The 12,645-nt window shown below is 41.2% G+C and overlaps 1 protein-coding gene across 2 annotated transcripts in view; it reads left to right on the top strand.

The window, feature by feature from the left end:
- The first annotated feature begins 845 nt into the window (after positions 1-845).
- The window catches only part of e2f5 (E2F transcription factor 5), a 57,704-nt gene continuing 45,904 nt past the window's right edge, over positions 846-12,645 (top strand). The window contains exon 1 of one of the 2 annotated variants that reach the window (XM_039754326.1): positions 846-1,177. In XM_039754326.1, coding sequence (XP_039610260.1) covers positions 1,028-1,177 — 150 coding nt within the window. In that variant the 5' untranslated portion in view covers positions 846-1,027. The remainder of the gene's footprint in view (positions 1,178-12,645) is intronic. The other variant, XM_039754325.1, reaches the window with a different exon arrangement.

A 12,645-nucleotide genomic window follows, 5' to 3' on the forward strand; every position in this document is an offset into this window, starting at 1 on the left:
AGACTTGAATCCAAGTGAACATCTCTGGAGAGATCTTAAAATGGCTGTGCACCGACGCTTCCCATCCAACCTGATGGAGAGGTGCTGCAAAGAGGAATGGGCGAAAGTGGCCAAGGATAGGTGTGCCAAGCTTGTGGCATCATATTCAAAAAGACTTGAGGCTGTAATTGCTGCCAAAGGTGCATCGACAAAGTATTGAGAGCAAAGGCTGTGAATACTTATGGACATGGGATTTCTCCGTTTTTTTTATTTTTAATAAATTTGCAAAAATCTCAAGTAAACTTTTTTCACGTTTTCATTATGGGGTGTTGTGTGTAGAATTCTGAGGAAAAAAATAAATTTAATCCATTTTGGAATAAGGCTGTGACATAACACAATGTGGAAAAAGTGATGCGCTGTGAATACTTTCCGGATGCACTGTATATACTGTGTGTATATATATATATATATATATATATATAGCACCTAGTCAAAGTTTTAAGGTTAGGGACCTATTAATAAGGCCCGACCCCCACGAACTTTAAGGTTAGGGTTCGTGTGAGGGGCTGGCCGATCTAAACCCAATCCGCCCATGACTGAAGCAAGCTGCGCGCCGGCGCCGTTGCCAGATAACAGTAACTATCCTTAGCGATAATTAAAAGTATGTGTATATATATATATATATATATACTTTTAATTATCGCTATCTTTTACAATGCAGTTTTGCATCTTCGTTTCTTCCCTCCCGATGGAGGTGGCGCTTTGCCTCCGGCCGTTGGCTCGGCGATTCCCCGCGGACAGCTTCTGGCGCACTGGGCGTTTTTTTCACTACTTCTGTTGCCAGGGTAACGTATCAGTGACGTCACTTCCTCCCATTTAAACGGCGCTCGCAGCTCCCTGCCGCCGTCCCTCGGCTCATGTTGATGTGGATGTGTTTTCCAGGCTTTCGACTTAAACTTGTCTCGTGATTTAAGAGCGGAGGAGGCCGTCGTCGGAGGCGACGGCTTCTTCTGCGAATCGAGTGTGAACGACAGCACGGTGGCGCGCGATGGCGGAATCCGTGAGCTCGAGTCAGCAGGGTTGTACCCCCAACACGCCCGGGGGTTACAGCCGCCATGAGAAGAGTTTGGGGCTTCTTACCAGCAAGTTCGTCTCGCTGCTGCAGGAGGCCAAAGACGGCATCCTCGACATCAAGCAGGTGAGTGTGCTCGATTCGTTGGTTACTAACGTGGTGTCTTTCGTGTTGTTCAAACTTTTCGCGTGTCGCGGACTCGTGTAAGCGCGAATGTGCATGTGTGCGAGTGCACGTGGTACTTCTGTACGTGCGCGCTCCCGCTGGGCACACGGTGGAGGTGGCACTTGCTTTTCTGAGCACCTGTTGAAAAGTATTGGCCTAGCGATTCGTGTCCGGTGTTTTTTTTTTTTTTCCTTCATCTGCTGTGCTATTTTATGTCGGGCATATACTGTGTGATTTTTAGAAACCGTAGTCAAGCGATAGAGTTGCCATTCCTGTGTGTGCGTTCGGAACGTGGATGTTCAGACTACACGTGTACATGGCCTCAACAGACTGTTTTACCCATTGACCTTTATAATAAAGTTGTACCGTTAAGAGAAAAAAAAGTTTGTCCACAGCCATCCCTGCCTATTACTACTCTTGAAATTGCGAAGAAAAGAATAAGGTGGAACCAAATTTATGACTGGTTGGGAGGGCACCGACAACATGGTCTGTGGACTTTACAAAGATAATTAAAGGTATGAAATCTGTGTTTATTTTTGGGTTCCCAGTAAATAGCGGAGTGGTGGCTCTAAGGTTATGGATTTGCACTGGCGATAAGAAGGTTGCTGGTTTGAATCCCATAAACGCCAAAAGTGATGTACTTTGTTGGGCCTTTGAGCAATTGCTCCATCCTGGGTATAACGTTAATCTGCATCCAGCCCTGCATGTAGTGCCCTCCAACCTGCAGGGAAAGCTTGGTGGCAGAATTGGCACTCCAGCCAATGCAAAAAAGTCCTACAAGTTCCATTCCATCTGAACTTGTGTGGTGCTGAGGTGTCGCCTGTTGCATGGCTACACTGGGGTCCTAATCTGGGATCCCAAGTTTGTTTGTCATGTGGTGGGTGCAGCAATGCGCTGTATCAGTGCCTGCTCATAACCTCTCCTCTTTCCTAAGATACTGCAGTGCCCTTGCCAAGTGCCAGATTGGTGCCTCTGAACTTTACATACCATTTCTAGGTAATGTACTGCGTTCATTTGCTGCAGTAGATGACATACTGTTTGTGGGCTTGCTGTTTTCATAGGTGCCCCTGCCGCTGGTGATGGATTGCCAGTTCGTATAATGGATGACCCATCTGTGGCTAATGTAACTTGTCAGCACCATTACATAGCCCTGCTTTTAACTTTGCTGACCCCAATGATTACTTCCATATTATTGAAGTTGCAGGGTGGTCTTCATTTCTGTTGTGGTTTTGTGGCTGTTGGCAATAGCACATGCCAGGGGTCCTGAGCACTTTGCTGTTATGTGGCACAGTAAGGATGTTGAGTGTGGCATTATCCATCGGAGCAGCGTGGATGTTGGTGCTATGCTGTCCTATGGCAACAAGCGGACCTCCTTGGGTGGACCTGCAGATGTACTATTCTATTGATGCCTTGTTTCACTGAAATGACACTCGCAACACACAATTCCAGGTTCTGTTGTATGATTTGGGACTCTCCCTCCATTGCTGCTCTGCAACACCTCTGTGATCTGCCTTGTCCTTTGCCTGCACACTTTTTTTTACTGTCTCCGCTTCACATAGCACTATTGGGGAAGGGTGACAACTTGATCCGAGACACGTTTTTCTAGATTCACGAGCTGGAACCTCTGCTGGAGTCTGTGCACACAGGCCAGTTGACCTTAACAGATGGAGAGGTGGTGGTGTAGCTGTCCAAACCCTATCCCGAGGGATCTCCGCCTCAAGGCTCTTCAAGAATTCCTCAAAAGAGCAAAGTAGGTCCACTGTGATCTCTGTGACACTTGGCACTTTCTCAAATCAGACAGTTGGTTTTCTTTTCATCCCACTTCTGACATCATTGTAATGCCAGCACCAAGTCCCAGAATGGATCTTTGGACTGTTATGTCCCTCTTTTTGGTGGTTCGAGATTCCTAAATGGGCCGCTCACTGTTGCCACACTAGATAAAGTTCTCTTTGTAACTTTTCAGGCTTGCTGTTTTTATAGACATCCCCGCCACTGGTGATACAATGCCAGCTCTTACTATGGGTAAGCAATCCCTGGCTGACGCAACTTGTCTGTGCTGTTACAGTTCTTTTGACATCGACCATTAAGTTGTATGTGTGTTTCGCTTTTTGAAATTGAGTAAAAATGAAAACGGAAATACCCAATATGCAATGTGCAGTCACTATGCTACAGCATACTGTAATACAATACTAGCTTCTAATCACTGCTCTCATGATTGTTCTCTTTGAAGTCAATTTCATTATATCATATGGCCAACTTGTTGAAGTAATTGTCATTTTTAATCCAGGTGTTTTATTTCTTTTTATGTTGTAACATAGATTGATGATATAAAAGAGTTTTATTACCTTTGCCGCATGTGGTTATTTGTGGTGTTACTGCTGCCACAAGCACACTTGCTGCTCAATGAATTTAAGGGGATTTGATGTTGACAGACTGCTCACACTACACGATGGGGCTGCAACTAATGATTATTTTGGTAGTTGACTAATCATTCAATTTTATTTTTCGATTAGTCGCAATTACTTCATACCTGACTATTTTGATGCCTGCGACCTGTGGTTGCACATCCTGTTCTGGGCTCCAGTGCATGTCTTACCTCATCTGCTCACGTCTGTCAACCTGTGAATGTCACCCTGATGTCTCTGCATTAACACGATTAAAATTAATAATAATCAAATTAAAATAGCCAGTGAAACATTTGAATTTGAAAATAATCAGATGTTTTTACACTGCCTGACCAAAAAAACAGGTCACACACACTAATATTTCGTTGGACCGCCTTTAGCTTTGATTATGACACGCATTCGTTGTGTCATTGTTTCGATAAGCTTCTGCAATGTCACAAGATTTAGTTCCATCCAGTGTTGCATTAATTTTCCACCAAGATCATGCATTGATGATGATAGAGTCTGACTGCTGCGCAAAGCCCTCTCCAGCACATCCCAAAGATTCTCAATGGGGTTAAGGTCTGGACTCTGTGGTGGCCAATCCATGTGTAAAAATGATGTCTCATGCTCCCTGAACCACTCTTTCACAATTTGAGCCCGATGAATCCTGGCATTGTCATCTTGGAATATGCCCGTGCCAGTAGGGAAGAAAAATGGAATAAGATGGAATAACCTGGTCATTCATAATATTCAGGTAGTCGGCTGACCTCATTCTTGGAGCACATACTGTTGCTGAACCTAGACCTGGCCAACTGCAGCAACCCCAGATCATAGCACTGCCCCCAGTAGGCACTAGGCATGATGGGTGCATCACTTCATCTGCCTCTCTTCTTACCCTGATGTGCCCATCACTCTGGAACAGGGTAAATCTGGACTCCTCAGACCACATGACCTTCTTCCATTGCTCCAGAGTCCAATCTTTATGCTCCTTAGCAAATTGAAGTCTTTTTTTTTTTTTCCGGTTTGCCTCACTGATTAGCTGTTCAGTCCCAGTCCCTTGAGTTCCCTTCGCATTGTACGTGTGGAAATGCTCTTACTTTCACTATTAAACATACGGTAGACCTGAGTTCTACTGTTGTTTTTCTTTACTTTGATTTCACCAAACGTTTGAGTGATCGCTGATCACAATCATTCAGGATTTTTTTCCGGCCACATTTCATCCTTGAAGACGATGGGTGCCCACCATCCTACCAGTTTTTAATAATGCGTTTGACCGTTCTTAATTCAATTTTAGTAGTTTCTGCAATCTCCTTAGATGTTTTCTCTGCTTGATGCATGCCAATGGTTTGACCCTTCTCAAACAGACTAACATCTTTTCCACGACCACGAGATGTGTCTTTCGACATGTTTGTTTAAGAAATGAGAAGCAACTCATTGCACCAGTTGGGGTTAAATAACGTCTTGCCAGCTGAAAGATAATCGCCCATGCAGTAATTGTCCAATAGGAGGCTCGTACCTGTTTGCTTAGTTAAATCCAGGTGGCGACTTTTTTTTTTTTTGGCCAGGCAGTGTATATTAGTGTGACCATCACAATAAAAAAGAAATACATTAAACAATACAAACTAAAGTGCACATTGTCTTCAAACAAAAAAAGTGCTTTTAACTTAACCAAAAAATACATTGTTGAAACTGAAACATTTTTCATATTTTAGTAATAAATGACAAAATGTAGATCATAAACTATATAATGTGTAAAGCTTGAAGTGCAAAGATCAAATAAAGACTTTCACAAAAAGTTCAAGGATGATACAATAGCTTCCATGGTGCAGTGGTAGGAATTGCTGATTTATAATGGAGTCCCCCGTTCGATCCTGACTGCCTCGTATATTTTCCATTTTGAGTAGTGAGTTGCTCTTATTGTTAATATTATACAATAAACACATACACTTGATTTGCATCTATAACAGCCTCTCTATTAAATGTATAGTACTTGTAAAAGTTACCGTTTTTTTTTTTTCCTTTCCCACCTTTATTCTCTCGGTCGCTATACATACTACCGTCCCCCCAGGGATCTGACGCTGTTACTTTTTATCTGCAACTGGGAATAACTGTAGATGTGAGTGGTGTTTTGAGACAATCAAACTGGAAATTCTCTGATCTGGAGTGATAAAAGCTGACACACAACCACTAGCAAATCTGCCTTATTCGTATCTCTCACTGTCACTTGATTTTTCTTTTTTTATTCAATTTTGAGTGTTCCTGCTTACGCAGAATTAGTATGCGCCTTATGGCCCGTGATGAGAGAAAAACAGAGACATAAGTATATATGATATTTGGAATTATTCATTTTATGACCACCTTGTACATTTCGGAAAACGTGGCACGGATGCAACATTATTCACATTCATTTGCGTACCTTCTTGCGGTTGTAGTCAATGACCACATTTTTTTTTTTTTTCCGCCCTGATTTTGCCCAGTTTGCACAGGACTCCAGGACATTCTTTCCTCTGCACATATCTCTATCTGTATCTATAGATAGAGATTTTATATATAGAGATATAGATAGAGATAGATCTATACAGTGGTGTGAAAAACTATTTGCCCCCTTCCTGATTTCTTATTCTTTTGCATGTTTGTCACACAAAATGTTTCTGATCATCAAACACATTTAACCATTAGTCAAATATAACACAAGTAAACACAAAATGCAGTTTTTAAATGATGTTTTTTATTATTTAGGGAGAAAAAAAATCCAAACCTACAGTTTGCTTTGTCTCAATTTAAAAAGCCCTGAGGTTTCTTAAAAATAATGGCACTAAATTATCAAAGCATCAGAATATCGACGAATGCCGGTGTCTTTCACCAACCGTGTTAATCTTTCCTACAGGTTTGTCAACTTAAAACCTAAATAATAATTAAAAAAAAAAAAAAAAGCACTTCAGGGCTTTCATCATTCACATATCAGCTTGCATGTTTAGTGGGTGGCTTCTATGTACCACTGAATTGGCTTTCAGTTGCATGTAACGACGTTAAACCAATTAGTAGGCTTTTTTTATTATTATTTTTAAGCTGTCACGTCTGAAGTGTAAGGCATATATTTTATCTATCTGTTCTTAAGTACTTATCTAGTTAATTATTACAGGGCTGTAGCCTTTCCTGGCAGCATTGTGAGCCAGGCGAGAATGTGGAATTTAGTTCATATGCAACTTGGAAACCGAGTTTCTGTGAGCTAATTTTCTCCAGTCAGTTTTCACATTTGCAATTTAGTTTAGTTTTAGACACAAGTTTTTTTATTTTGCCATCGAGTGTTTTCACATGTGCACACGTAACCCGTTAAAGGCAGAGTCCTGCTTTCTGAATAATACGTGTTTACGTGGACCAGTAATCTTAAGTTCTCCTTTGTGAAAACTCTCCAACATCGTTAATGTGTTCAAAAACAAGTTAAAAGTCATCACTGGCCACCATAAATCTGAAAATACACATGACACACTCAGTTGATTTCTTATGTTTTATAAGTGTTTTCAGTCAAAGTGACACTTTATTTACAGGCTTCTGTTTGGCTGTTCAGTGGATCAGGTGTGTGTTTGCGCTTCTTGCCTTACACCCAGTGCTGCTGGCATAACAATAATGCAGGTACTTCTGCTTCAGTAAGTATTGTTAGGTTACTTGTTACTTTAAAAGGTGGTAAGACTGCGTTACCCACATTGCTTTTAATGACTCTTAAGATTGTGCTGCTGAACTTACCACTGTGTGTTCAGCTCATCAACATACATTTAGCGATTTCTGAAATTTTGAGACGGAATATTTGAGCTAGGAGAAGGAATAATGTGATTGCCCAAACATTTGCCTCTAAAAGTTCATTTTGTGGATGCTCGTACCTGTGGCTACTGAAAGTGTACGCAAAGAAAATACACACGTAGGCTGAGGTAGTGCAACAAAACACATGCAGACTTACAGAATCCTTAAAAGTAACCAGGTAAAGGGTTTACATGGCCACATAATGGGGTTATTCAATGATAAATCTAACTCTGCTAATCAGGTTTTCCAGAGGCCAATAACCCGGTCTCCGTAAGAGTTTACCATGTTGAAGTGATTTGAAGTGCATGTAAACACACCTGTTATTTACTACAGTAGTGAATATCGGAGCATTTGATTTGTACATTCAAGCCGTCTCTCAATTGTGAGTGAGTACACCCCTCATTTTTGTAAATAGTTTATTATATCTTTTCATGGGACAACACTGAAGATATGACACTTTGATACAATGTAAAGTAGTCAGTGTACAGCTTGAATAACAGTGTAAATTTTCTGTCCCCTCAAAATAACTCCACACACAGCCGTTAATGTCTAAACCGCTGGCAACAAAAGTGAGTACACCCCTTAAAGTAAATAATGTCCAAACTGTGCCCAATTAGCCATTTTCCCTCCCTGGTGTCATGTGACTTGTTAGTGTCACGAGGTCTCAGGTGTTTTAAGTTTGGATTTATCGCTCTCACACTCTCTTATACTGGTCACTGAAAGTTCAACATGGCACCTCATGGCAAAGGACTCTCTGAGGATCTGAAAAAAAGAATTAGTTGCTCTACATAAAGATGGCCGTGGCTAAAAGAAGATTGCCAACACCCTGAACCTGAGCTGCAGCACAGTGGCCAAGACCATACAGCGACAGGTTTAACAGGACGGGTTCCACTCAGATCAGGCCTCGCTATGGTCGACCAAAGAAGCTGAGTGCACGTGCTCAGCGTCATATCCAGAGGTTGTCTTTTGAAAATAGACGTATAAGTGCTGCCAGCATTGCTGCAGAGTTTGAAGTGGTGGGGGGTTGGGGTCAGCCTGTCAGTGCTCAGACCATACGCCCGCCGCACACGGCATCAAATTGGTCTGCATGGCTGTCGTCCCAGAAGGAAGCCTCTTGTAAAGATGATGCACATGAAAGCCCACAAACGGTTTGCTGAAGAAAAGCAGACTAAGGACATGGATTACTGGAACCATGGCCTGTGATCTGATGAGACCAAGATCAACTTATTTGGTTCAGATGGTGTCAAGCGTGTGTGGCGGCAACCAGGTGAGGAGTACAAAGACAAGTGTGTCTTGCCTACAGTCAAGCATGGTGGTGGGAGTGTCATGGTTTGGGGCTCCATGAGTGCTGTTGTCACTGGGGAGCTACAGTTCATTGAGGGAACCATGAATGCCAACATGTACTATGGCATACTGAAGCACAGCATGATCCCCTCCCTTTGGAAACTGGGCCGCTGGGCAGTATTCCAACATAACGACCCCAAACGCACCTCCAAGATGACCAATGTCTTACTTAAGAAACTGAGGGTAAAGGTGCTGGACTGCCCAAGCATGTTTTCAGACCTAAACCCTATTGAGCATCGGTGGGGCATCCTCAAACGGAAGGTGGAGGAGCGCAAGGTCACTAACATCCACCAGCTCCGTGATGTCGTCATGGACGAGTGGAAGAGGATTCCAGTGGCAACCTGTGAAGCTCGTGTAAACTCCATGCCCCAAGAGAGTTTAGGCAGTGTTGGAAAATAATGGTGGCCACACAAAGTATTGACACTTTGGGCACAATTTGGACATTTTTCACTTAGGTGTGTATTTACTTTTGTTCCCAGCTGTTTAGACATTAATGGCTGTGTGTTGAGTTATTTTGAGGGGGCACCAAATTTACATTGTTATTCAAGCTGTACACTGACTACTTTACATTGTATCCAGGTGTAATATCTTCAGTGTTGTCCATGAAAAGATTGAATAAAATATTTACAAAAATGTGAGTGGTGTACTCACTTTTGTGAGATACTGTATGTAGCACTAGGGTGTTGTACCATGTTAGCCATTATGAATGTAGTGAGTAGTCCAGCAAAATGACCCCTTTTATTGGCTAACTAAAAAGATTACAATATGCAAGCTTTCGAGGCAACTCCGCCCCTTTCTTCAGGCAGGATGTGATGTATTTATATACCTTTTGATAAAGGTGCGTGGACTCTGGTGCACACAGTACGAGTTTCAATTTAAGGTAGATGGTATACTTAATCTGGGTGGTGTGCTCTTGGATTAAGTAGAAGCCATTTTTCTTTGCCCCTGGTGGCTAGAAAGAAAGTGTCATTTGTGACTAGGAGACACTCTCTCTCCTCTTGGGTTCAAGAACAGATTATTCAGCCCTGGGTCAGGACAGCTATAATGGGTACAGACTGTTATAATAGGCACTTTCTTAATTGATGTCCATTCTTGTCAAATTGAGATTATTGTTTCTTTAGATCGTTTACACCAGATTTGCCTGCAGAGTGAAATTAATAAAACCGCCGCTGTTTTCCTTAAAGTTAAACTGATGTGTTTTGTTGCCCATGCCTTGTGTACACAGAAATCGTTTTTTTAAAGCTGGTTTATTTTTTTTCGTTCTATACCATTAACATCTATCCTCTTTAAATAAACTGCTTAATTTACTTTCAGTGTAGTAGGGACCAAGGGTCTGAGCACCCCTTCACTCTAATGCCACATTCCATTTGAAATAATAAGTCAGAATTTCAGAGTTGCTGCTTTAAACTTTCAACTGGAATTCCCCCTTTTAGTCTCACTTTCAATTCAGAAACTCTGGCCTGGTCTGTCTAGTCTGAGTTTGTCCAACTTCAGATCATGACGTGAATCCAAAATGTGACTTACACTTTCTCCAAAAAAATGTAAAAAGCGTTGCGTATTTTGAAAAATATTTTTTATTAAATCTCATCTTTCTATTGTAAAACATGCACAACACTGAAAGTACAAAGTCAGAAGTGTACAAAGTATTATAACAATGATGCTTGATAATAATATAAACAGCACACTGGACACTTGATATTGGCGCGAGTGTCACTTTCAGATTCCCAGAATCACTTTTGGTTTCACTGACCATTTCAGTTTTCACATCAGCGTCCCTGCAGAAGAGAGGCATTTCTTACAAGATGCCATTATGATGCTAGGAGGAGATGCATCTATGCCATAACCCAGGTAGTGCTTGGGTCTGATATTTACATAAGACACTCCTATACTGTTGCCCGTGTAACGCTGCTGGCACATGTACAGCCAGAGTAATCCTTAAGTTGAACGTTTACACGAGATGAATGTATACCATTACCCGAGGGACACTTGGGACTAAAGCCTTCTGCACTTTTACAGCCGGAGTGATACTTGGGTCTAATGCTAAGGAGGTTAAAGATCACGCTTAATCATCCTTCTTCCCAGTAACCCCGTGCACCTTTGAAGCTGCCCCATGGTGCACTACTACCAGGGCTGCTGTTATTTGTGGGCCCTTTAAATGGCTCTTCTAAGTTACCGTATGTCCCATTACATAACCCTCTCGGCAATTTTCAGTCATAGACTTCATTTACATAACCTTAGCAAGTCGAAATGAATTGGCAACATGCTCCCATAAAATTAGTCACGTAATGTGACGTGCCCTGTGACCAGCTCTGATAAAATCAAACAGGTTTAATTTTGTCTTTAGTCATAGGGTTGGGCTCTGTGTGGACTGACAGCTGAAAAACGATGAGTGCTCATCTGGAAGTACATGTCCTAGAATGCAATGACACGGTGTTTTGGATCTCCCAAGCAGAAGAGAAGCTTGTCTGTCTGATGTCTCATGTTTTACTTATATAATGACAGAGAAAAAAGAAAGGGCAGAGATTATGGCTGAACTCGCCATATTTGTTGACCCTTCATACACCTCCAGCTGTACTTACTCCCTATGATCATAAGAGATCTCTGGGCATTTTTGAAAAGAGTGGGGCTTTTCCAGATGTCCTGGCTAAATTGCCTGCCATTACCAGGTCATCCTCTCCTGTTACCATCCCTTATCCCTTATTGGCTTTCTCTCTCACCACTTCATCTAATTGCTAGCATACTGGTGCAAAATGGCTGCTGTCGCATCATCCATGTGGGTGCTACACGTTGGTAGTGGTTGAAGTGGTTCCCTACTGTCTCTGTGAAGCGCTTTAAGTAGTTTAGAAAAGCACTATATAAATGTAATTCTATTATGATTGACCTTGCTGACCCTAAGCAGAGTGAATCTGTATGATCGAGTGACGAGTGCTAGAACGTTTTACTGTACGGCACAAATAAAAAAACAGTCACACTAAGCCGATTATTTAGCTATATGTTCAGCTCTTTTCTGTTCTAATCATTTAAGGAGTTCTTTTAATAATGTACAGAGGACCAAGAAAGAAATGCCTCCATTCTTCCTAATTAACAAAAAATGAATAAATTAAAAAATTAAAGTAATGTAGTATATCTTCAGGGGATAACACAATAAAGTAAATCTTGATATTCTATTCGTATTAAAACTTTAACAGTTTCCCATTAGAATAGCTTTTGCAAAGACAATTAACAAATCTCAGAACCAAACATTTGAAAAAGTCATTTTATTTAAAAGATAGAAACTAAATTCAATCACGGGCAGTTATATGTTGCGCTGTCACAATGACAGTCCAAACACAGAATCAAAATTCAATGTGATATTGACGAAAATGTAATTTAAACAATTTTTACTGAAGTTTTACAGTAAAAGTGAAAAGTTTTAAAAGCATTTGTGTGATAATTTCAAAGCCAAGCAGAACAAAATCGTATTACGCAACGAATAACTCTTAACGCAACATGAAACATAATTTACTTTAAAATTATGTTTTACTCTTTTCTAATATGGTTAATTACTCGTAATGTAAAATAGTTAGTTCTATTAAGTACATGTAAGAATTCTCATGAAAATAATCTGTTTAAATTGTACATCTGCATCCCCATACGCGAGCAACAGAGCCTCAAAGAGGCTAGCGCATAGCACAGGCCCAGGGGTTGGTGAGCAAAGCGAGCAGTGAGCAAAGCCCCCCTAGTAACTTTTTACAAATTTTAAAATTAATTTAGTTAAACTAATTTAAACCTGCATGGATCATAAGTCTTTAAAACTGAACTCCTGCAAATATATGAACTCCTTTTCAATCACTCTTGGTGATGATCTCATCAAGGAATCTTGGTGTCACTTTTGATTTCTCCCTTTCTTACTCCACTCGC

This window comes from Polypterus senegalus, chromosome 5 (genome assembly GCF_016835505.1).
Source record: "Polypterus senegalus isolate Bchr_013 chromosome 5, ASM1683550v1, whole genome shotgun sequence".
Classification (NCBI taxonomy): domain Eukaryota; kingdom Metazoa; phylum Chordata; class Cladistia; order Polypteriformes; family Polypteridae; genus Polypterus; species Polypterus senegalus.